Source organism: Xiphophorus couchianus, chromosome 7, assembly GCF_001444195.1.
Source record: "Xiphophorus couchianus chromosome 7, X_couchianus-1.0, whole genome shotgun sequence".
NCBI classification, from domain to species: Eukaryota; Metazoa; Chordata; class Actinopteri; order Cyprinodontiformes; family Poeciliidae; genus Xiphophorus; species Xiphophorus couchianus.
Window position 1 is genome coordinate 25,709,146 of NC_040234.1, and position 26,440 is coordinate 25,735,585.

Genomic DNA, 26,440 nt, shown 5'->3' on the forward strand with positions numbered 1-26,440 from the left:
CCTGATAAACATTTCATCATCTACTCTACTGGCATTTGTGAGTTTTTTTTCTTCTTTTTTTCTGTTTTTTGTTTTGGTCAATGTTCCTCATTCTTGGTCTGGTCACTCCCAATCCTTGTACCAGTGCCTTGATTTTATTGACGCTGGACAGGTTTGGGAGGCGCTGTGCCAAAGACTGCCGCCTTGCTCTCCTCCATCATTTCCACATGAAATAAAGATCATCAGCCCCTAACTCTAAACATCAGAACCTATTTGAACTGATGAATCTGTCCTGCTGTTGCTTTTCTTTATTTTTGGTGATTTTCAAGGGAATCTGTTGTTCAGAACAAATAATTTTGTCATTTCATGACTGTGACATGTATGACATTTATGACATGTGGTGTAGCATGAAGTCGACTGAAAAGCATTTGAATAAATTCTTAAACTCGTGTTTATAAAATCTCTGTTGCATTAATGTTTTTTTTCTTACAAAATGTAAAAGTTTTCAGTATGGACCAGAATAGAGGGGAATTTTCTGCATGTCATTGATCAAATATGAATATGAAATTGATTTAGGAGGATGTTAGTGAATGTCTTGCTTAGACCATCATGATTTCAGACTGCTATAGAGCTTGGAATCTCGCTTGGGTAAACTAGGTAAACCTTATCATTCTGATCACAAAATTGAAAGGGGAAGTTTTATATAAAATTGACTTTTTAAAAACTGTCCATCATTCTCTCATCAAAAACTTGAAGTGTTGCTGTGATTCTTTCATGCATGTTTGAGAAATCCTTTTATCTCCATGGGAAAACATCGGGGTGGACCGAGTGCCAGCTCCTCCTCACAGCTGCAGTTTCTAAACTTCCCAGGGTTTGCCTCACAGAGCAGCCCTCCTCCACTCAGCTCCTTCAGACTAGCCAGCAGCAATTAGCAAACAACTGGTGGAACTGCTGAGCTCATTATAGGACCTACTTCTCAGTTAAACGCTGGTAAAAAAAAAAAAAAAAACATTGTTAAAGGGTTAAGAGAGTAGGAATGTTGTGATGACTTCCTGAAAGTGGAGTTTTAACGAGAGCAGGAGTTTTTAAAGAGACAGAGGCCCAATTTCAAGGGGTTAAATTACAAAGTCATATTTGATATGAATAGCATTTTTATGACAACTGAAGTTAACATGGTTATTTGATTGTGATATAAAATGGCATCATGTGTCTTGACAACACATAAAACTGGCACTTTAACATATAAATAATAACATCCATCGCCCGCTTGTACTTGCAAGATTGGGGGCAGAGAGGAAGGGGTCAGGGCATAGGAGTGATGGTGCATCTCTCAAGTGGTGATTGGGTGAGAGATGGGTTACACCCTGGACAGGTCACCAGTTCATCACAGGCCAACAGAGACGCATGCACATACTAATACCAAACCTGAAGTTTCTGGATTGTCAGAGAACCTGACAGGTAAAGTGAAACACACTGATTATCTTCATCATGACAGCAAGAGAGCATCCAACAGCTTCCTCACAGCTGATGTGTTGGGAGCAGAGACAATGGGCATAAAGAAGCTGGTTTGAGTTTCGTAGCAGCCGCCTTATAAACATGACCCCAGCTATCGGCTGCTGCAGCTTTATCAGATGCTCATATTTTGTTGGAATATCCTGTTCTGACACATTCCACATGTGTTGCCATCTGTTTCATACAGAAAGAAAAACAATGGATAAATAAAGCCAGTCTGTGAGGCAAACTCTAGTTTTTTTCCATACCATCACCATACATAGGCTAGGCTTGAATGTTATTTATGAGAAAAATATAACATTTCATGCAGAAAGTTATAACTGGCCACAGACAAATAAGTTTGTCTAATGTCTCAGCAACATCTAGAGAAACTCACGCATGTGTTTATCTTTAGTCGCACTGTTTACTGCAACAGTGTCTTCACAGATCTGCCTAAAAATATCAGCCCTCCAGCTGCAACTGATCCAAAAAGCTGCTGCTGGCGTTGTGACTAAAACCAGGAACACAGAGAACATCACCCAGTTCCAAAGTCCTCTCACTGACCCCGGAGGTCAAAGAATAGACTTGAAAATAATGTTCGTTTATAAACCACTGAACGGCTTAGAACCACAATAAATTAAAGAGCTGCTGTTGTTGTCATGCATACAAAACCACACTAATTCCCACCATTATTATTTATTAAAGGTGTAGCCAACATTGAAATGGTAGTGAAAAACTACGCATACCATAAAACCTAAATTTGTACACAATTTATAAACCTTACAATTGTAGAAAGTACTTCCTTTTTGCTATCGTTGCTGTATTGGTGTTTAAGGCTAAAGGAGACACAAATACAACACACATAAATTAGCACATTATTCGTGTATTCACATGTGAAAAACAAACGAAAGTAAAAAACTAAAAAACGAAAGACACAAAGACACAGACTACACATTCCATTTTTCAGCGGTATCAGGAAGAGACACCTGATTGGCTCTTGAGGAATAGCTCCTCATTTTGCCGAGCTGTCCTGTTAAGCTGCGCAGACAGACTCCCGGAGTCAGGACAACAACAACAACAAATCTCAGTTGGACGCTGTTCGACAACCGAAACACAAGCGGGTAAGTTGGGTGGTTTCGGTGCAGTTTTCCTTCATTTCAGACACAGACTAATTACAGCAATGTTATTATGGAGTTATTATCAACAGTCTGTGTGGGAAAAGTTTCGTCCTGAGTCACTGAGATTCTGTGTCCCAAACTAGAAGTTCGGTCCAGTGAAACTCATAGCTGCTTTCAATAAGATGTAACATTAGCAAATGTATTCAGCTGTTACGGCTGTTAGTGTTCCTTTCTGTGAGGTAAAGACAGATTTCTGGAGAGCATTTCCTTGTTGTAGAGTTATTTAGTTTCTTCACTAGCAGCCCGGTGTTCAGCCGAAACCGACTCGGCTGCTCTCGGTTCTTTCCGGGGCCTCCATTGAAATGAATGAAGGCTCAGGTCTCTGTTCTTTTACTTGCTATATACTCTGTTTTACACCATTCAAGCATAACATTATGACCAGTGTTTCACTTCATCTGACTGACGAAGTGAAACACACTCGTCATGGCTGCCGCTCGCTAGGTTGAATTTAATTAGATTTAATTAAACAGCCAGAGAACATGGTTTCCTCAGACCTGATTTCCATCTTGAGATGGTCCATCCTGAAAGGACAGCAGCACTGCTCACTTATCAGCTGAGATATTCTGTCCTAAAGCAGTCCCAATATGTTGAGTTATGTCCCACACAAAGGGAAACGTCTCTGAAGACTTTAAACATGAAACTATGGCATAGACAGACACAGACAGTTTAATAACAAAAAATATTATGGCATGATGACTCAGGTTTTTCAGTTAGAAGTCCCATAATTAAATAAGGCATATCCATCATTAACCCTATAATTAAAGTTTTAAGTTGTCAGAAAGACAGAGCTGTACAAGTCATACTTTCCTAGTAAAGTCTCAAGTTTCTAACGAGTGAAATAAACATTTCGATATCAAATGGACGACATCTCATCTACGTCTAAGCCTGATTCACTGTAGTTTAGGAATCTACACCTGTACTGTTTTATCTTTGGGGTTACATTACAAAACATCTTCACATTAATATCTGTTAATATCTATAAGTAATTATATTTTGATAATTTAATCCATCTATAAATCTGCTAAAGGCTGATATGTATTATTTTGAAAATTGATCAAATAATACACAATAAATATTTATACCCTCTAAATAAATACAAATATTTATATGTGTAATAGGGTAATATCAACCCTATTACACATATAAATAAGCATTTACACGTTAAGACAAATACTTGAAAGTGATTAAAACCTGCTCATACTGAATATCTGAAGGAATCAGCTGCAGTCTGGAGCTCACTCTGCCTTTCACTCTTCATTACATGAGATAAAAACTAAGACTTGATCTCAGACCAAGAAATAAAGGAGCACAGAGTTTATAAAACAAAGATTGAAGTAGCTCCTTTATTAATTCAAGGTGTGTAAACAGTGTAAACGGTGTGGATGGAGGTGAAGCACAGCCTCCTGCACAGGGTGGAGAGGGGAAGCTCCACCTTGCTCCACTTTGCCAGTGTGAATTGTCCTGGGGGAAAATGAAAACTAAATGATGGTAGACTAATTCTGCAATTATTTCAATAAAGAGTCCATTAATTTCCTCACTGTGACGGAGCTATTTCTGACTGTTTTGTAATTTTAAAATTACAGAGATATAGTTTTACTTCTCATGTGTTTGAAGCTCGCTGCTTTCTGTCTGCTTTCCTGTCAGGGATGTCGGAGCCTGCAGATCGTAGATGTTCCGTCTCGTCCGTCTCTCTGATTGAGATCAAGACTGAGACGCATCGAGTCCTCCAGGCTTTTCTTGAACGAACCATCTCCACCCCCCACAAAGACAGGCCTGGCAGGGTAGCAGGAGCCTATCATAACAGGCACAGGTAATGCTGGCGTTTAAAAAAGCTCTACATTGGTGTTTGAGCAATGTTTTATGATGTAATTCCATTTTTAATTATTTTCATTCCATTTTAATTTATTTTCACATTTTTATTCTGCATGCTTTTACTGTCAGTGCTTTTAAGTGTGTGTGTTTTAAAAAAAATATATTGTTAATATTTTTATTTTACAATTTACTCTTTTTTTTTAGTTTTATTTTTCAGAATGTCTCTTTGTTTTTTTTGGAAAAAAAAATCTCTTTTGTTTGGAGTTTTCTGATTGAAAGTTGAAATGCTTGTGAGCAAAATGTTATTGTTGGGGATTTTTTTCTTCCCTAGACTATTCAAAGATGTGATATGATTTCAATTAAGAAGTTATGATATATTTATTGACACTCAAGACTCCAGTATTAAAAAGACATACACCTTTAGGTCCGAGTGAAAGAGTTAAAGTTGAAATATTTTAAAAATAAAAGCAAAAGTTTGGATAATGCTATGTGTACTTTAAAGGTCCACTGCTTCCTTGAACAAACTAGCATAAGTCTGTGAGCTTTACAGAAAATGTTCAATACATTTCAAGGTTTCGCCCAGAAAACGTGCTAAGCTAACTGGTTGGGTTCTAGTGCAGTCATTCATCCAGCCGCCTGCCGTGGTTTTGAGTTAAAAAATGTTTAAAGGTCGCAGGAAAAATGAAAATATTACTTGATAATTATGTGTTACTGGAAGATTGGAAGATAAATATCTGAACACCAACTATAAAGTCCGAAAAAAATGCAGATATTTAAAAAAAACTTAAATAAATAAGAAATGCTAAGCCTGGTGGGGGCACGAGTAAAGCCTGGTAGCCTGCCAGGCTTATAGTACACTGGGGGTAACCCTGCATTTAACATACAAAATCATTCTCAGATGTTGAGATTTCACCCAATCAATTCTGCCTGTTTTGAGCTCATTTAGAAATGCGATGTTTTAGGACTACATCACGATTCTGCAAATAAGCTGGTGCTGGCTACGCCCTACCAACTCAGTGAAAATGGCCTCAAACAGATGCACAGTGATACAAGCAAACATCTTTGACCCCGAAGCAGACTCAGAAGCACCATAATTCAGCACAAAAACTGTTTTTTCTTCACAAATGCAACTTTTTTTCAAACATATATATTTGCAAGTTTAGAGGAGAGGCACTTTTCAACATGTAAAAAACAAACAAACCCATTTTCTGTTTCCAGCAGCCATTGTGCAGCAGTGATGGATTTTTTGACTCCTGTCAGAAATCTTACGAGGGTTGTCTAACCAAACCTGGTTTATGTGGATATTATTATGATATATTTCTTTTAGTGACGTGGTGTGAAGCTTAATTCAATAGTTCCATTATAACAAGGCTAAATATGAAAAATTACAAGAGTTATGATACTTTTGCCAGGCAATGTACACCAATACTGCTTTTCTTAGTTTGAATTCCATTTTTCTGAATTAAAATTTGAAGGAATTTTTACATGTAATTTCTGAACTAAGCTGATTATTCAAAACATGTATTTTTCATACTAGCTCGTCGCCACAGTCTAAACGAAAGGACGGAGCAGACGCTCAAACGGAAAAAGAAGACGACAAGAAGAAGATGAAGAGGTCCATTATCCGTGGGAAAGGCTCACTGGGCCGGAGCAGCAAGCCCAAACAGTCCCAACCAGCAGAAGTAAGGAACTATGGCTTTCATTTCACATTTAGTCCTTAATTAGACTGTCTTTGTGTTCATCCCCAGTAAAAGTCATTGCTTTAGTTAAAAAAAAAAGAAATTCATGTTTCTGTTGCATCTTCAGTAATAAATGGTTTTCTTAAGGCTACGGAGAGTCCTAGTGGATTTAATCACCTTTAGGAATTATTATAATTTGTCACAGATAAACAGTCACAAAAGTTGTACCCATACTTCTGCTTTTTTATTTAAAAAAAGGAATATTTGATTGTGACTCTTCAAACTAATCGTAAAATCATGTTTTTACTTGAAGACATCAGTTTAACTCCTCCACTAATAGTTCATCTAAAGCTGCGCAATATATTCAGTTACAGTTGTTGTCATATTCCAGTATAATCAATACTATAAAGCTGCTTTTTTATTTAACATTTCTTTAAACATATTGAGAACCCCTTTCTCAAGGGAGTCCTGGCTGCTGGAAGGCAACATTTCAGGTGTCCTGCTTTCAAGCTCTTCATGCTGACAATGTGTTTGTCTAGCTAGTTAGCTTGACTTCGGTTGCCTTTTATGGCCTTTGATAAGTCTTGATGATAGACGAGACTAGAGGGGAAATCGTAATGATCAATTTCACCAAATGCTAAATTCCAGTTTTACTTCAGGCAGGTTTTCAACCTGTTTCAGAGATTTCAGCAAAGTCAGTATTGATTTGACTGTTCCAATGCAGCCTGGCAGTCTGTACCTTCTGAAACAAATCAACATCTCTCTCAAAGCCTCTGCATGTGTTGATGTGTCTTCTAACAGTGTTTCTGGGATCCTTCTCATAGCATCGGTCTGGGTTAAACATGTTGAAATCAGTGCAGTTCTCTTCAAAGACAATGTTTTTGCTTATTTGATCAGCAAAATCGAGAAAGTCTTTGGAGTAAAACCAGCATTGACATGGACCTTAGACAGATATAACAAGGAAGTGTTCTGTAAGGCTCGTACTGTGAGTGGTTGACATCCAGTCAGTGCGGAGGATAATGTATTTCTGGTGATAGAGCATAAATATTCAGTGTTGATATGAAAACTGTGTTTTACAGGACAGCGTCTCAGCCTCCTCATCTTCAGATGAAGAGGAAGTTGAAAAAATGAAGAAGCAAAGGCAAGCAATCAAAAGAAAGATTGCTTCGTTTTTCAAAATGAAATTAAAGGAGAAAAAAGAGAAGGAGAAAGAACAAAACGAGTCTCATCCTCAGAGACAGAGTGACTTGGCACCTGGCAAGAAAGTGGCAGCAAAGGAGCCCGTCGCTCCTGGTGAGTTCCACTCCACAAGCCTCTGAAACACGTTTCCTTCAGAACCTGAAACCTTCTGATTATTTTGTGTTTGTGGAAACAACAACTGAACTTAGAAGGTAAATAAAAAAGCAAAGTTAAATTGTATTACAGCTTAGCGATCTCGCATCGCGAAGTCACCACAATGCAAAGAAGCCATTTGCTACTCAAAGGAAGTCATGGCTGTAAAGATTGTTCTTGGAGATGATATTTAGTTTGACTGTTTTAGCAAACTAATATGATAGGCTTGTCTGCAGAAAATGAATTTTCATCTGTATCTATAATAGTTCCGAAAACCGATCAGCCTCTGGAGTTTTATGATGAAATAGCTCAGAAGCTGGAAGACATCATCAAACAGTCCACCAAGATAAAGACGCCAAGCCCAAAACTAAAGCGACCGCCAGGTAACCACACTCACACCTAGTTCTGCTCATGTAGTACACGTGCATCATATGTTAAATCATAAAGAAGTTCATTTATTTCAGTGAAATAAATCAGTTTTAATTCATCATGTGTGTATTTTTTCTCATTAAAAAATTTTTAATAAGATTTTGTGTATTTTTTCTCTGATACACCCAGTCTATGTTAATAAGCTGTAGCTTTCTTCTGAGAGTCAGACGGTCTTCCTTCCTGAAAGTAGTCAGTAGTGCCGTTTCACCTGTTAACAACAGAGATATGAAGCAGAAGCTCTCCGTATAAAACCCTGCATAGCTAAAGCAAACAAGTCTCAGACTTATTTTATTGTCGTTGCACAAAGACATGACAGTAAAATTGGCAAATAAGGCCTATATTTTGTGTTATTTATGAATTATTAACATGCACATGTTAGTTCTTTGTCAAGGCGAGAAGCAGTGGAGGGAAACAGGCGGCCATTTTTAGTTGGTTCATGTCAGACATGAGGTCAGAGCTGTAGGGTCCGGTTCTGGAACTGAACTGATGTCTCCATGTTTCTGCAGAGTGTGATAAAGAAGTCTTGGCTCAACGGCTGGTGAAGCTGCTGAGTTCAGAAGGAGATGCCATGAACACTAAGGTAGGTTCCATCACATTACAAGTTACATAAAGGTAGAAAATATATTTGTTTGTCAAATGTTAACAGTTCTTTGGTTAAGCTGGGAAACAAGTGAAGTTGTAATATTAGAATTTCCATAGAAATCTTTATTAAAATTAACAGGAAATAATGATGTAGGACATTTGTAGGTTCAACCTCCTGAACATGTTTTCCATAATGTAGCAAGCATGTACAGACAGTTTAATGTACAATACAACAAAGATGAAGCTAACAACACAGACTGCTGTCAACCTGTGACCTTCCCCTGCAGATCCAGCAGGATCCAGAGCTGCGCGCCAGACTGTCTCGTCTTTCTTACAGATCGTTCGAGCATATTCTAGACATCTTCAGCAGGAGTCAGGTGACTGAGGCCCCCCCGCTGCAACCGTCGACCAGTCCAACACTACAGCGAATAGCCTTCTCCATGGAGGTGTCCCGCCGCATGGTGACAGCCACAGGAACGCAGCGGATTGAGGGCTTCGCAGAGCGCTACATGGATAACTTTATCCCCTGGGTCAAAAGTCAGGGAGGATGGGTGAGTGGTCCTGTTCAGGTCCATCTCAGTAAAATGGAATATCACTGCAACTGGATATATTGCATTGGATTGGAATAAATATTGGCTATATGTTAGGGCTATGAACAGTAATACATTAACAGGTACAATTAATCTAAAATGTTAAACAAGCTAATGTTAAATAATGCAGATTAATCGCATTTCCTATTTTGACCTAAAAGCTCAAACATGGCTGTGTTTTATCTGCAGGGAAAGATGCTGAATATAGAAAAGACTGAGGAGTGGGACTGATGTCCTGAATGTGTGTTTATCGTGAACCAAGGCTCAACTGGATGATGTCATCCAACAGGGTCCGAGGAGCTGACCAGCAGAGTTTAATCTGACCTGTCACATTACATAGACATGGTCTCTTTGGTTCCTGCTGCACCAGAGTGCTTCCAGTTTGTGTTTTACATTTAACCACTCAACCAGGGTCCAGGCTGTTGCCACTGCTGCTACTAGCCTTGGTTTTCAAGGACCTGCTGTCCTTGAAACTAAAACTAAGTAGCTAAATCCATTTTGTTGTGGAAAAATAAAGTACAAAAACCAAATCAACTACTTGTATTTTACCTCTTGGATTATGAAATTCCATAGTGAGACATGAGATGTTTTACAGCAGCTTTTATTGTAAATAGCAGAGCTACAGGAGAAGCTATTTTACTAAGTTATATTTTAAACTGACAGCTCATGGAAAAATGCTAAAGATTATGGGGTGCCATTTCAAAAGTTACACACAAAAATTAACAACATTGATTCATTGTTGAAAGTCATAATTTCACAATTTCAACATTCGTTTATAAATGTCACAGTTTCAAACTAAATATTTAATTAGCCAGCTAAATATTTAGTTCAAAGCTAAACACTTAGTTAGCTAGCTACATATTTAGCTAAATATTCAGTTAGAAAACAGAATATTTAGTTCAGGGCTACATGTATGAAATATTTAGTTTGAAGCTAAATATTTACGGTAACTTAGAGCTAAATATTTAGCTAACACGCAAATTCACTTGCTGAAAAGTGGACTACCAAAATAAAAGCGGGGTCTTGCAGACCTCGTATAAACTAATGCTGGCGATACTGATTCACTTCAACTGTTTCTCATGTCATGTCTTCATCACTGATTGCAGTGAAGAGTCGGCTTTGAAGGATTCAGCCTCACCAGCAGGAGTTTTATACAAGGTCTGAACACCCAGCTTTTATTTTGGTAGTCTACTTCCAGTTCTCCACAAGTGTATTTTTATATTAGTTAATTAGCTTATTAGCTATTTAGTTAATCAACTTAATATTTTCTTTGAAACTCTTGCATTTATAAATTAATAGTGAATTATTAAATATATTAATTCAAAAAAATCAATCCTCATTTTCTTTTCTTGTATGACAGGTTAAATAAGCCAAATGATTCATTTTTAACTGTAGCTTTACAAACGGCACCACATGCAAAATGCTCACTTTAATCTGTGCAAAAAAAAAAGAAAAGAACCGGTCTGAGATTCTCACAGAATGATAAAAAAAAGTTTCATTGTATTTCAGTATTTAAGCACAAATTTAGAACAAAATCGATAAAACGATCTAATGTCTTTTTTCTATAACAGAGAAGTAACACTTATGTCTTGTAGTGCTAACAAGCATACCCTATTTCAGTTGCACTAATGTAATTTATAACATTGATCAGTTATTGATCAGCATGTCAGGTCAAGCAGAAAAATAGTAGAGTCCAATGAATTTATTTCAAGTGATTATTATGCAGAATATTTTTCCTCTTATCTGTTGTTGCTCTTTATAGAGGAACACAAACAAAACAGCTCATAATAAGTGAGCAGTCAGTCAGGCCTGAGGGGGTTGGAAGGGTTGCTTTATTTTTCAAACAGCTGAAGAAAAAACTGCAGCAGCAGTAAAAGTAGTCTAGAGGGGAAAGTTTAGAGGTTTTCAAACAGTAAGACTAAACGTATTATAATCCTGGAACCGGCCCAGGACTCTGCAGCCGTCTTCACCAGCCAGAGCTGGTCATGTATGCTAAACATGCTCTGACCGAGGAGCACCTCGACATTCTAGAGAGTGCAATAATTCCAAAGCCTCTTTCTGCCACATTTTGCATTGATGCATTTAAAAATGAAAACGATGTGATTCAGATTGACCCCATCTCTGAATATAAACAGCTTCTCCGGAAATGTCTTTGAGAAAAAAGTTGGAAACATGAAATGTTTGGGAAAATTCAGTGATTGCTGATATTTACTTGCCTAAGTGCAAATCACTGATGGTCAACCCATAAGTCTGAAATGATATTATTTTTAAAGATGTGAAAATCAGTTAGCATTTACAGTATGGGTTCAAATATAGCCACAGACTCCTCAGTGTGAGTGAGCAGATGAGTTAAAAAGCTTCTCCTGTACTGTACATATGTTTATGTTAAACAATATTATCAATCTTGTGATGTTCATTCTCCAAGTGTCAGCTGCTACTGTCAGTACTGTAATATGATTACTACTTTATTATCAAAATTTTTTTTGTGTGTGCTTTTTTATAATAAAAAATAAAACTAACCTTTTCATAATGCAAAAATATTCAGGGTTATTGGATCAGGAATTTGTGAAGCATGTTTACTGTAAAGATGTTTTTTATAATAAATCTGTTCATTAAGAGTTCTTTTAGTCATAATCGAGGGGGAAATGTCTTACCGTCAAATATAATCATAGTGGTACATGAAACAAAAAGTAAACTGTAGTTGTCTATGCTTTACTATGTTTTGTTTACATTATGTTTAATAATAATGTAGGGTAAATAATGTGAATAAGTGTTTATTTCCTGTAGTGTTTGCTGCGTTCAGCACTGAGCCTGCTGTGTTCGGGTTAAACAGCAGCAGGAGGCTGCAGCGCCTCTAACACAACCTACATTCTGGAATGCACTAAAGTGAATAAGGGAAACTGATGTTTGTTGAATTATCATTGTGTTTTTTTATTGCAGTTTACCTTAGTCATATAAGGCAGAGTAGAAAATGTTTTATGTATTTATTTATTGCCAGTGAAACTGCTGATGTGGAGGATCATGTACTGTAGATAATGTCCAACCTCTGTCACTGACTAAATGCTGAACTCTTATCTGTCTTTTATTAAACGCCAAAGATTATATTGATGACTTGACTCTTGTGCTTAGTTTTTCTGTATTGTACCAGTCCATTATTTTGGATATGTTAAATTCAACCTCTAGAAAATGTCTTAAAAGGAGTATTTATCCACATCTTTAACTTGTAAAATGTTTTAGATTTCACAGTTAAACATCTCAGACGTCCCTGTTTGTTGTTTGGTACAGGCAGCGACCTGGTGACCTAAAGAGAAGAGTGGATCTACAGTAAATAGCTGAATCTACAAGCAATCATTGTACATATCACCATCTAGTGGAAGTGTTTGGGAACTTCAGTGGAATCAGCTGATAGTGTCTAAGAGTCAGAAGCTTTGGAGCAGCAAACCGTCTGTCAGCTTCATGGAATGGATTTCTTTGACAGAGCAGCAGCACTCACACCACCAAGTGCAGTGCAATGGTTCTGATACAGTGGTGTGAAGCAGTGTTTTTCAAAGTGGGGGCCACGACCGCAAGGGGGCGCGAGTGAGGCATCAGAATGTTGGTGGGAACGTGAGAAAAAAAGGAATCCAATATTTTTTTTAAAATCGTAACTTAATTTTTTTTAAATTTTTATAAATGTAATCTGTTTTTAAATCATTATTACAAAATATAAGTTAAAATAACTTCTTCAATCTTTGTTTTACCAGGACAAAACTCCTCAAAGTCAAAGATCTATTTTACAAGATTGTCCTGACAACTTATTGAAGATGGAGATCAAGATAGAAATAGAGGGGAACTCAGAAAAACAACGTTTACCATGGTCGTCTTTGATTGGCTATCAGTCAAATGTATCACGTTGCTTTACTCCTCAAGCTAGAAATGGAAAAGTAGAAAAACACCAGAGGAACCGTCCAGCAGCCCTGCTGCAAAAAACTCAACTGTGGAGAGGAAATAAAATTTCATGGGATTAATTAAAAAAGCTGACATTTTCTTATCAAAAGAGAGGTGTGTGGTTGAAAAATTATATCTGGTAATATATTCAACATATGTTAATAAAGTCATAATATATTACCTGCTAAGATTGTAATGTGTTATAACTTATTACCACTCGCTAGTCTTGGGTTGAACATGTTTTTGCCTTCAGGACTGCTGCAGTTGGTCCTGATTGAACAAAGTGTTGGAAACAGTTTGTCAGTTATGGCCTAAGTCTCATGTTTCCTGGTGGTGGGAGAGACAGAGAAATGAGGGTGTGAGAAAATGAGTAGAGGAGCCGTTTCTGGTCAAAATGTTTCTCTGGTATCAACAGTTCAAAGTCACTGAAACAGCTTTTCTTCCTCATTTTTTGCTAAGCTTGTACTTCTGTAAGTCATAAAGTTGTTGCTATGTGATTTGCTGCTTGAGTTAACATGCAGGTGAATAATAAAGCAGTCAGTGAGTGTAGAAAGACTTGATGTTTTTTAATAATGGACAGAGACAGTTGTATAGGTTTTACTTTATGATGATGATATAACAGTTTTTACTCCATTCATAATATTTTTCTTCCAGGTTATTTGACTTTTATACTCAAACATCGAGAAATAAATCATACAGAAACATAATTTCTACAACAAAAAAGTAATTTCTCTAAAAAACATTCCCTTGTCCGTCAATTTAAACATCTGAAGACAAATTCTTCTAATACATCACATGTCATTCAGACAAACTGATTCTAGTTGCACAACATAAGAAACCAAATATTCACAAGTTCCTCAAATTGATTTGCTTTTAATGAACAAACTCAGTATCACTTCATTGAAATGAAAAGGTAATTTTGTGCTAAATAATCTTAACATGTTTTATCAGTCAGAATTATACTGTAACTTCTGGAGTCTGACCAATACAATGTGAACAGATACAAAACTTACAATCACCCTAATTCAGTTTGAATCTCACAGAAGCAGCTTGTAGTGTGAGACTGAGTGTTGCTCAACCTGTAAAGAATCAGATTACACTGCATAATGATATTGCACTTCCAGTTACTTGTGATGAATTCCAGAGTTTATACCTAAATACTCATGAGATAACGTTATTTTTGCCTGTTCTTGATTCTAACCGGAGAGCTGAACTGTTGTTCAGAAGGAAGACTTCAGTGGCATTTTTCTGTCACATTTCCACAGATAAAATCAACACTTAGAAAACTCCTTTTGTTCAGCAATGCCGTTTTTAAATGCAGCACAGGGTCAGGAGGATGAGCCAACTGAGGTTGCACCAAACGCCACAGAATTAGCAGAAGGCTTAAAAGGAAGTGGGTTTTCCCTCCAGCTGCTCTATAGATCTGCAATATACAAACTAGACGGTGAACTAGAGCAGCATTAAGCTGCATCCACGGTGCCATAATGACAGAAACTTAATTTAGTGGAGTTTACACACAAGAAGAAGAATGTAACACAGCAATCAAAGGTAACTATTAGGCAGCATTTTGAAAATGATTGATAATGTATACAATTAACCATGATAACCAATCAAATTCTGATATTGTTTTATTTGCTGGAAAATATAAAGTTACATACTTTATATTGTGGTTGGATATATATATATGTTCAAATGAATGATTTTAAAAAAGTGATTTTTGAAGCGACATACATCCTTAATATGTCACAAACACACTTTAACAGAAAAAAGTTGCATTGGAATCACTGGGACCCTGTCACCTCAGAGCATTTCAAATCCGTCCGTTTCCCCTCCTTCACCAGCACAGCGCCCCCTGCAGCCGCTGGAGTTCCTCCTTCCAGACGATTCAGCTCAGGCCCACGTGAGCCGGACTGCTGCTGTTAGTCCAGGTTCTTCTCAGCGTAGAGAATTTGACAGTACATCTGCATGGAGAACACCAGGGCCAAAATCTGTCGAGAGGACGAGTCGCATGGTCAGAGAGCAGCGCTGCATCTTTATCAGTCTAACACTGAAACTCACTAAATGCTCTATTTGATCCCAACTTCATGTTCTGAACCCAAAGTCAGAAAACTAGTGGGACTTATAAATTGTGCTCAATGATCAAGCTAACATTGATCACTGCTAGAATGACATGTTATTCACCGCTCTGCCTTTTATACATTCAGTGAAAGGAACATGGTTACAAAGACTATTAAAAATTAAGCAAACAATAAGAACAACAACAAAAAACATGTTTATATTTTACCAAATAAAACTGGAGTAAATACTTTACCAATCAGAACCAAGTATTTCATATATCTACTATGCTCCGATCAGGTTTTTTGCTTCCAATTCCGATACCGATCACCCATGAGGCCGATCGCCTGGACTGGATGTTCATTTTTCATGTTAGGTATAAATGATACTATATGATCTGGCGAAATTTTAAAAATGATCTGGTAATAAATTTACCTAATTTAGACATAAAACATGCAAAAATATTTGCAGGCACAATACAGCAGCTACTCAGTCAAAAGGACAACTGAAAAACCTGCAATCAGTAAAGCAATATTTAACAGTAAGGCTCTCAACAGCCTAATTTATACATAAATTAAATAAATCTCATAACACTGCATATATCCAATAATGTCAAGTAAAAAGAGGAAACATTCAAAACAATGTCAAACACAGGCTGCATCAAAATAAACAATCCTGAGCTACTAAATCAAAACTTCCTGAGAACATGGCTGTTTTGTTCTGGTTCTGACTGAGCTGAGTAATTCTGCAGAACACAGGAGGATCGATCGGCACACCTCCAATAACTACAATTAACTTATGACTAGTCATAAAGTAAATTCAAGATATCTCGTTTTTAGTTTTGACTAGTCATAATTCTAATTCAAGATATCTTGAATGATACCACAATATCTTAAATGTATTTTTAGATAGTAGTAAAATAGATTTGACAAGTGCAAATTAAATTCCAGATATCTTAAAATTAAATTAGACATATCTAGGATTGTAATTTTGACAAGTCAAAATTCCTTTTAAGGTATTTTAGAAAAGTCTTTATCTTACACAGCCTTTCTATTTAATATAACTTAAATTAACATTCTGTCTAGTCAGGATGACATTACTGATATCTTGAATTAGTATTCTGTCAAGTCAAAATGTTCTAGGCTTACGTAGCATTTTTAAAGTTCAATATAACAATGGAAAATAGAAAAAAATGAAAAAATATCTTTGAAACTGCAACATTTTCAGCTCGGGAATGGGCTGACTGAAGCACTTCTAGCTTCTCAGCGCCGTTTTGAGGGCATTGTGTTTGTCGGAATAAACAGGAAATTCTTGGCAGATTTCTTACACAGTCTTCAAGCGAATGAAGTTTTGCATTCTCCTTATATATATTATATATATTCCTTTATTTAACCAGGTAAACCCCGTTGAGATCTAGATCTCATTTTCAAGAGGGACCTTATAATCCACACTGACAATTTTCTGACAGTTTTGTGCAGGACATCCAAAATTCTGCAGGAAATTGTTTGGACTACTCAGTGGCAGCACAAGGGAGCAAAGCAGCAATTCCCACAGAACCATGAAGATGAACTCTAAATAACTTGTTTAGACAGTTTATCAGCAAAAAATAAATAAATAAAATTGGATTTTGTTGCGAGTTTCACTTTAAGTATCTTCATGCAAAATTAAAATGAGATAACCGGGGACCAAGAATCTTCATATGCTGGAGTTCAGCTTTTCTTGGCTAAACAGACTGAAACAGTTGTTAATTTCAACTCAGTTGTTCAAATGATGAGGACAGAGAGATAAAGTACCTGTACAACACCGATGCACACTCCAAACACCAGGACGGGCTGGATGTTGTCACTCAGCCAGTTTTTGGCCTTCGCAAAGCACCCCTGTTGCAAACATTCACACACAACATGTAGAGGAGACTGATGAGTGACAGCAGGTCAGAGGTAGAGGACTGAGGTCAGCACATGCATGAACAACAGGAGCTGGTCTTAAAAACTGCTTTTCCATTCAGGGCAGTTTCTCTGGGTGGAATGGTAATAATGCGTTCCCCAAACAGCAAAATGTTCATGTGCATCTTTGATCAACATGAATCAGTTTTCCTAGACAATGCATCTAGCTCAGTGGTTCCCAAAGTGGGTCCTTGGGGGCCGGCATCCTGCATGTTTTAGTTCTCTCCCTGGTTTAACGCACCTGGATCAAATGATGGCTCGGTAGAAGGCCTAAGAAGAACACTGACATGGTGAAAAGGTTTTTACTACCACCAGGGAGAGAAGTAAAACATGCAGGATGCTGGCCCTCCAGCACCCACCTTGAGCACCCCTGATCTAGTTCAACATTTATTTCCTAGAAAGTCCTGGACATCAACAGGAAAACATTCTAGTCTAGTCACTGCTGCATGAAGCCTACCTGATATGTAGACCACAGAAATCTGTGAAAAGATTGAGCTCCTAGCTAGTACATGGGGATGATTGCCTGCGCTAAGCCCCTCCTCCTGACTCTGATTGGTTGTTTTTGGTCTGTGCATTCCTTCAGACGGCAAGAGCAGCACAGGCAGGAGGTGGAGGGGATCCATCTTTTCACATATTATCTGTCTCTTACCATAGTGTCACAACATGGTGACAGTTTGAATAAATATGTAAAAAACATGTTTTTTTTTTTTTATACAAGTGACATGCCGCAGCTTTAAATATCAGCGTAGCCAAACTGCGGCTGACTTTTATTTTCTCTCCTGTGTGAAATGAAAGTCTTTTCTGGCTTAAATCTGTTCCTCCCACTTTATTGCCACTGACTCTCCCCTGTCAGTGACAGGAAAACATTCTAGTGATTCTAGTGCAGCAGTGATTAGCCCCCTCCAGCGACCCCCATCTCACTCTGACCCCCACCTCACTCTGAGCTCTAGTGAAATGTAGGCAATCCTGGTTCAACAGTAGAAAGGTTTTCCTGTGGTTACTGTCAGCAAATACTTGTGGTGCACAAACAAATTCGGGCATCTGGAGCACATTTAGCTTCCATGACAGAGAACCAACCCAGACATGTTTGGGAAATGTTTGGTGCTCCAAATGTTCCCTACAGAACTGAGCGACAGACCAACCTCACTCCATCCAGTGCACTGGTCTCTGTCAGCGCCGGGGCAGCAGGAAGAGGGCAGCGTTCCGTTCAGCACTTCATGCCAGTCTGTGGAGTTGTTGACGCCACAGCATTTGAACTGCACACAGAGACATAAAGGAGGAGAGTGAGTCCTCTCTGCAACTTTACATTACTTCTGTTTGGCAGGCTGGTTCTGCTTATCTATCATTACATTTTTTCAAGCATTAAAGTTGGTAAGCTATGCCTGATATCTGATGTCCTGAAAACCTTAGCATGCAAGTGGTTCTGAGAGAGTCATGGGAGAGTTCATGCGTACCATCTTCTGCACATTGTCCCAGGATTTTTTAAGTTCATGTTCTGAATTATATTTCTTCATGCCTTCCTTTAAGTCCCCCTTGGCATGTGACTCCACCTGAGAAAAGACAGAAAGATTCATAGTTACCTATTGAGACAATAGTTCACCGGTTTGACTCACACCTCAGCTTCCTCATGTTACTGTTACATTATGCTCATATCCCTGACCAGTAACTCACTGCTCTAACTGGGATTAGATTAGCAGAACAGCTGTAGCTTCACTGACACAAGGACAACACGGGACGACATGCATGACCTTCCAACAGTATTCCTACCCCTTAAACTTTGTCATGAAACAGTGAGACTTCAGAGTATTTCATTTGGAGTTATGCTATGTAAGGGTGTCCAAAGTGTGGCCCGAGGTCCATTTGTGGCCCTAGAAAGGATTTTGCTCGGCCCCTGACCACAAATCAAGAATGGTTAAAAATAAAAAAAACCCCAACAAAACACAAACCAATTAAAGACCTCAAAAATGTTTAAATTGTCTGATTTTATTTTATTTTTTTTTAAATAAGGCAACAGTCCAGAACCCTTTTTATGTTTTGGATTTGTAATATACAGATTTCATATTTTTTGTTCAAAAGGTATAACTAAAAAAAAAGACAGAAATCAAACAAACAAAATAAAATGTTTCAAACATTTTTGTATTTTTAGTTAATTTTGTGGCCCAACCGTATTTTAAATTTGCCAGTTTTGTCTCTTGTGGCAAACCGTTTGGACTCCACTGTGTGTATACTGTATGATACAATTTTAAAAACAACACAATGCTTTCAAAATTTTAATAAATATAAGTCTGATAAGTGTTGTAGGCATTTACACTCAATCGTTCATATTACCACCTCTCACTGCAGTTTCTGGTCCATCCTCCCTCCATGTTCAGATGACAAACTGATCAGAGGTCTGGGTTGTGGTAGAACCTAACTCTGAATAAACCTCCACTATGCCCACCCTGACCTGCTGCTTGGTTTCCATGACGCTGCCCGTTCTCTGGTGTTCTCTATTAATCCTCAACAGCTGCATTCAGACTCAGGTTATGACGGGTGGAAACGTCTGGCTGCCACTCAGGTGACGCCTGAAGGTGTCTGGGTTTAAAAAGCCTGTCGCTGCAGAGAGGCCAGACGTCCACAGCAGCTTGAAGGCGTCAAATATCAAAACAATCAGATAGTCTTAATCTTCACAGAAGGTTCCAATATGTGATGAAATTAGTCAGAGTATAATTAATGCATAAAATAAAGTCTATCTGTAAACCTGAGCAGACATATCTTCTTCTCCTGTTTGTTTGGGTTTGTTTTTGTTCTCTTGGTGCAGATTGGAGGCTGAGCTCACCTGGTCATGGAGGTAGTATAAAACCAGAACCACGGTGATCTCTGTCAGGACCAGAATCAACAGGATCACAAAGAACTGCAAAACAGAGAAGAGCACATGTTGGGGTCAAAGGTTAGACTCTGAATTTAAAGCCGCCCTTTATAACACGGTGTTCTCTGTCTCTATAGTATCTCCATAATTATGTAAATGCTCAAATTCTTCCATGAAAAACATTTTTTTAAGTTCTTTTTTATTTATTTATTTTTAAATGTAGTGTTCTTACAGTGCACAAAAGACAGCGCTGCTCTTTTAGAGCCCCGAGGCAACCCAGGAATCCTGTTACCATGGTGATGCCACCAGCAACCAGCAGCAGATTGGCAGCTGAGAGTGATGGGAAGGACAAGGGCAGAGAGGAAAACTCTGCCTGCGTGAAGGACAGCCAGATCCCAACGCCGAACAAGCCACATCCTCCCAGCTTTAAGGCAAAGGTCAAAGGTCAAAGGTCAAAGGGTAAAGTCAAAGCAGGATCAACACCAGAGGAAACATAAATGACTAATTATCTTCCATTTCAGACACAACAATAAATGAAGAGTCCAGACGGTACTGTAACACTTTCTCTTATTATTATTGTTAGTAATTTATTTATTTTTACAATTTTGCTTAGAAAATTCAAACATATGAAAATAAGATCAGCAGCTTGTGACTGATCGGTGAAAATACTGACCCAGAAGATAAGATTGAAGACAAACATCAAGTATTTAACGCAGCAGAGGCACCGCTGAGACACAGACATCCTGCAAGACAGACAGACAGACCAACAGCTTCACTGCAGGGTACATGCACTTCTGTTTTTGCATAATATTAAATAAATAATTTGTAGAGTCAGGATGATAATTAAGATTTTAAAAAATATATCAGGATGAATAATAACACAAAATATCTCTCCTATAGGGAATGCATTCACTTTGCTTCCAGATGCAGAACCAGCAGGATTGGCTGCTGACATTGTTCTTTAAATGGAATCACTGGATTAACTGAATATAACTTGAATTTTTCTGTATTTGGGTTTGAATGTAAATGTGACTGTAATGTATTTTGTTGTATTGGAGGAATTGAGCTGAGCTCAGGGAAGGAAGCTGAAGTTGGATATGATTGAACTTGTTGAGCTTATGAACCCAGGCTGTGGAAAGATTTAAAATCCATCATTATTTTCTTTCACTGTGTGGATGATCACAGCTGAAAACACTGACATATGCTTCTTGAGTGGTAACAACTCTTGTTTTCCAATTTAGAAAACAATCTGTTATCTTTTTGATTATTATAATAGCCTGAAATCACAATATACATTTTAGAACAGAATACATCGTATGCTATATTGAAGGTTTTCCTTTGAGTTCATGTTCACTCATTTTATTTTGAGCAAGTCTTTTTAAACTCCTCTCACCATCTATCCATGACCAGAGCACGTTTCAACAGAAAACACAGAACATATTTTAAAATCCTCATTAAACTTTAATCACTGAGTATAAATATATGTAATTATGTGTTTGTGTGCACATAGGCATAAATCTTGGGGGATTGTGAGGGGTCCGGACCCCCCAATCTTGGAAACGTCTAGAATTGTCGCCCCCAAAAACAATAATTGAAGAAACGTTTGCATCTAAATAATATCAATATGAAAAGACAAAATATACAAAAAAACACCAAATTAAATCTGCCATTTATCTCAGAAAAAAATAAGAATTAACTTTTAGCCCCCCCCCCCCACCACCATTATTAGAACAATGGTTCAGTGCAAAGTGGAGGAGGAGCAACAGCAGCGCTGAACGGCTCCTGAAGTGAGGAGTTAGCTGTTAGCTGTTAGCTGTTAGCTGTTAGCTGCACAAATAACAACCCTCCAGTAAGGAAATACTTAAAGCAAAAGACATGTAAATCTTTCATTTACATTCACTGCTCAATAGAGTGAAACACATTAACAATAAAAATCAAACTGCAGTTTGGCTGAATCATGATAAGCTGCCTCATTAGCAAAACTGCTACACTGCTTTCATAGATTTAAGCTTTTGTGTCAAAGGTAGAAAACATCTCATTCATATTGAGATTCTTTAACTTTTATTTAATTAGAAGTTTGATACGGGAGGGACGGGCTGAGCAAGTGACCAACAGCTCTGTGTGAGGGAGCCGAGAACAGAAGAGAGAACAGATAGAAAAAACAGAAAGTTATGATTTTATTTCTCTGTCTTCAATGTAGAGCCTTTAAAATCACACACACAAAAAATGAATATTTTTCTATATAAACCCTGGTGCTTTAAATGTTATGTTTAAGTTATGATACTCCCCAGATATTTATTTTTATCTACTTGTTTGTTTTCAGTCATTCAGGACATGACAAAACTAAAAAAGGCTTAAAAATAAAGCAACTGAACAAGTTATAATTTAAATAGCCCATAACTTGTACTGGGATCCATTTCAATAAATCAATATTAATGAGGAATTTTATTAAGAGCAGTTATTCATTAAAGCTTTTTTATTTAGAACCTTAGTTTTTTGTAAAGGTGTAGCAGAGATTAGATCAGTCAGACTGAACAAAACTCGCATAGAAGCAACATTTGAATTTTAGTTTTACTTCTCAACAGTTTGTTTACTGAGAAAAACACGTTTGATGTGCATTACTAGTCATTTTTGGTCCTGCAGCTTGAATGTGCAGTGTAACAATGTAAGATGCGGTTTAAAAACTTTTTAAACCGCATCTTACATTACATTTCACTGTAACTTCGCCGACCCCCCCAAAATTGGTCTTAAGAAATGTTCCTGTTTATGGTCCCCCCCAATAATGAGATAGGATTTACGCCCTTGTGTGTGCATGAGCACGTTTCCACTCCAAGCCCAATCTGAATTGTCCTTCCAGCCACCCTACACAGGAAGTCTAACTGCTGACAGGAAGGAAATTCCCTCCCCAGCTCAATAGCCCTAATTATACTGCTGAAGGCATTTCCCATGTCTTCTGTCACTTACAGCATCTTCCTCGGATCATTTCTCCACAAAGTAAAAACCCTTTGCTTGAAAAAACCCTTAGGATCAGGAGTTGGAGCAGGATGTAACCGTAGCATAGCTGATGAAGCTCAGCGTAGCCTTGAGGAGTCAAATCTGAGTCATGAACAGGAAAATCCAAAATGGCAGCAGTGATAAGCAGCTATGATTCCAAATAGAACAGCTTCATGAAAACTGACTGCAGCATTCCTGATCTGAGAAATACAACAAAACCAACTTTCAGCTGGTGTCTTAATCCAATCCTTCTTTTAAACGTCATAAAACTATTATATTTGTATTTATTCGAATATTCATAGCCTTTGAGCGTTTTATTTTTCTTTCATTTTAAACCAAGTTGTGTGTAATTGTGAAGTAAAAGGAAATGGAACATGTTTTTTCCTTTTTTGGGAAATAAGAATCTGAAAAGTGAGTTGAGCATTCATTAAGTATTCAGTTCTGTTTCTTCTGATGCACAAAATAAACTCCAACGTACTCACCGTCTGTCTTCACATGATTATAGACACATGTCACCCATCTTTAATTTATTCTCTGGCCTCTGAGGTTTGATTGAGAGCATTACTGAACCAATACTGAACCAATACTGAACCAATACTGAACCATAACTGAACCAACACTGAATCAATACTGAACCATAACTGAACCAATACTGAACCAATACTGAACCAATACTGAACCATAACTGAACCAACACTGAATCAATACTGAACCATAACTGAACCAATACTGAACCAATACTGAATCAATACTGAACCATAACTGAACCAATACTGAACCAATACTGAACCATAACTGAACCAATACTGAACCAATACTGAACCATAACTGAACCAATACTGAGTCAATACTGAACCATTACTGAACCAATACTGAACCAATACTGAACCATAACTGAACCAATACTGAACCAATACTGAATCAATACTGAATCAATACTGAATCAATACTGAATCAATACTGAACCATAACTGAACCAATACTGAAACAATACTGAACCATTACTGAACCATTATAGGTGCTTTACATACAAAACACATAAAATCAATTCAAAGCTACAACAGAGCAGAGTCAGGTTCTACAGCAACATTCCAGAGCCTGACCAGTCCTTCATCTGGACATGAAGACGGGATGGACCAGCTGCTGACCTACCAGGACACAGACGTCCATCTGCACTGACTGGACAGGTGATCAGGAATCAATGAAATGGCTAAGAGGCACATTGTGACTCTGAGCATCAGAAATCCAAAGCTGAGGTAGGAACAGGAATCTACTGAAAGCCAGGCAATCTAAAAGTTTCTTGTAATAAAATTCCTGAAGAAAGAGCTGCATCAGTTGTTAAAAGATGTCCAGTTTGGACAGTCCACAAGTCCTTCATAGGAGACAGCAGGAAATGTAACCCTGCACTTCCCTCTGAAGGCATCCTTCCCAGCATCATGTTGTGGGATGCTGTTGGTCAGAGCGAGGTAAAGAAGGAACAATCCTGGAAGCAAAGCTGTCTGAGGTTCAGCCACCTAAACCTCCAGATGCAGTGGAACCATTTAGATCAAGACTTGCTCATGGGTTACAGCAGTCCAGTCAAAGTCCACAGCTAAATTCAGACCTACACTAACAGATGCTCTCCTTTCAGGTTTGATCTTACCAGCAAGTAATTCAATCTGTGCAAATCTGGTCGAGGTTTCTGGATCTGCTGGATTTATTTGCAGTCAACTGTGATTCTGTAAAGTGTGGACTTGGGATGAATCGGGGTTAAGACACATGTGCACCTTTTTTTTTTCCCCAAATGGCAAACAGTGTTTAATTTTTCTTTCATGTCACGATTATCTACCAACTTGTGTTGGTCTTACATGTAACATATCAATAGAATGCTCTTAAATTTGTGGTGTGAATACTTTTGCAAGGCATTATAATCCTGGTTGAGATTTTATCATTACAACATATTATCTAACAATCTCATATAGTCGTCTCTTTATCAAAGTCGTTTCATGTTGAGCTGAAAACAGGAACTCCTGACCTCCATGTGGGCATTACCATCCAGCTTCAGGAACTCTACAACAAGCTCAGAGGGTTTTATCACTGTGACTGAGTGTCTGGGTGGTGACCCCACCTCGGCCTCCCCACCCCAGCAGAGGCCCTCACCGTCCCTCAGGGGTCCAGGCTGTGTATTAGACCGAATATTCAGTGTTTGACTTGATCAGGACTCAGATCTCAGTAATTAATGTAAGAAGCAAAAATGAAACAACGTTATGACATCATAAAGTATCTATTTAAAATCCTAAGTTTGGAAGTTTTTTTTCTATCTGTAAAGTGGAACCTGGAGTTTGTCTTTACCTGAAGATGACTCTGTCTTCTCTCGGTTCTTGTCCCTCTCCTCTTAAAGCCGAACTCCTTGACGCTTTGTTAGCTTGACAAACGTCCTGGATCTGGTTTCTGAACCGGCCAGGCGCCTCAGTCAGCTTTTCTTGCTCCTCTTTTCCTCCTTCCTGGGTAAACACAGTCTGCCTGTTTTTACTAGTTAACCTGTTTTTCTGCAGACTTGGAATTTAAACATAATTAGATGCTAAAAGGTTCACCGTATGTTTAGTGCCTTTCTTCTCACAGACTTACAACTTTGTCCCTCCCACCTTCTTCCACTCTTTCTCTTTCTCCTCAATGTTTTCCAGATGTGTGTGTTGTTGCCCGTCCCACTCCGGATCCCTCCCTCTACCATTTTTTTTTTGTTTTTTTCATACTGCTGCTCCCTCCTTGGGCAACAGACTCCAGCTCTTAGTATGTCTTTCAAATTCCATTTTTCGCTTCTTTGTTCCAGAAATCTGAGGTCAGTTGCCTGTTTCCTCCATTTCAGTGACACGACTCGGCAAACATCAGAACTAAAGTACATTCTGACACAGCGGAACACACAGGCTGGTCCGCTTCCTGGCCAAACAACAGATTATGTCCCATAATCTAAAACTAGCACTGTATTTGAGGGATTTTATGTTTTAAGCCATTTTATTTCAACTCATTTCAAACCCAAATTGTAAACTCTCCTGGATCTCACGGAGGATTACATTTTAACCCACATCTATTAAAACCTTTGAAATTTATTCTTTTCATGATTCAGGAAAATAAAAAGCTGAGGATGACATCATGGGACCAGAAAACACGGAGCTTTGGGTAGATGAGGAGAAGATCACTGTTAGACTGAACTCTGGCGAGTTGAACACCAACATTTGTCACCTTAGCAAAACTGAAAATATATCAGAAAATGTTGTAACATTTAATAAATTACATATTCATCAGTCATAGACAATGTATTTTAGTTCTGTATCCAGGCTGCTGACAGTAAGAACCTAAATGAGTCAGAGGATTGTCTACAGTTTTGGTTCATTTCACATTCACTCCAAAACTCATCTATAGCCTTGGACTAATGTAAGTGATGTGGAGTCTGGATTTCACTCAACAGAAGCTAAACATCTTCTGTTGAGTAAAAATCAAACCATGTTTGGACTTGGCTGATCTAACAATCTTTCAGAATCATAAAAACATGTCTGCTCTGATCAAACAGGCCTGCTGAACACAATCTGACCATTCCAGCCACTTTCTGCAGCATATTGCCAGA

The 26,440-nt window shown here is 38.0% G+C and overlaps 2 protein-coding genes across 2 annotated transcripts; one reads left to right on the forward strand and one right to left on the reverse strand.

Moving 5' to 3' along the window:
* Nucleotides 1–2,430: 2,430 nt before the first annotated feature.
* On the forward strand, nucleotides 2,431–12,183 carry bcl2l12 (BCL2 like 12). The gene is made up of 8 exons (XM_028024498.1): nucleotides 2,431–2,591; nucleotides 4,293–4,458; nucleotides 5,998–6,142; nucleotides 7,219–7,432; nucleotides 7,738–7,854; nucleotides 8,407–8,480; nucleotides 8,770–9,033; nucleotides 9,262–12,183. Exons 2-8 carry the CDS (start codon nucleotides 4,295–4,297, stop codon nucleotides 9,301–9,303), a joined length of 1,020 nt encoding a protein of 339 aa, XP_027880299.1. The 5' UTR covers nucleotides 2,431–2,591; nucleotides 4,293–4,294; the 3' UTR covers nucleotides 9,304–12,183.
* A 1,361-nt stretch (nucleotides 12,184–13,544) lies between these two features.
* On the reverse strand, nucleotides 13,545–25,493 carry tspan4b (tetraspanin 4b). The gene is made up of 8 exons (XM_028024041.1): nucleotides 25,171–25,493; nucleotides 20,519–20,588; nucleotides 20,078–20,269; nucleotides 19,816–19,890; nucleotides 18,452–18,547; nucleotides 18,140–18,253; nucleotides 16,848–16,931; nucleotides 13,545–14,987 (listed from the first exon to the last, which is right to left on the reverse strand). The coding sequence occupies exons 2-8, from the start codon at nucleotides 20,585–20,587 to the stop codon at nucleotides 14,919–14,921; spliced, it is 699 nt and encodes a 232-aa protein (XP_027879842.1). The 5' UTR covers nucleotide 20,588; nucleotides 25,171–25,493; the 3' UTR covers nucleotides 13,545–14,918.
* Nucleotides 25,494–26,440: the final 947 nt, after the last annotated feature.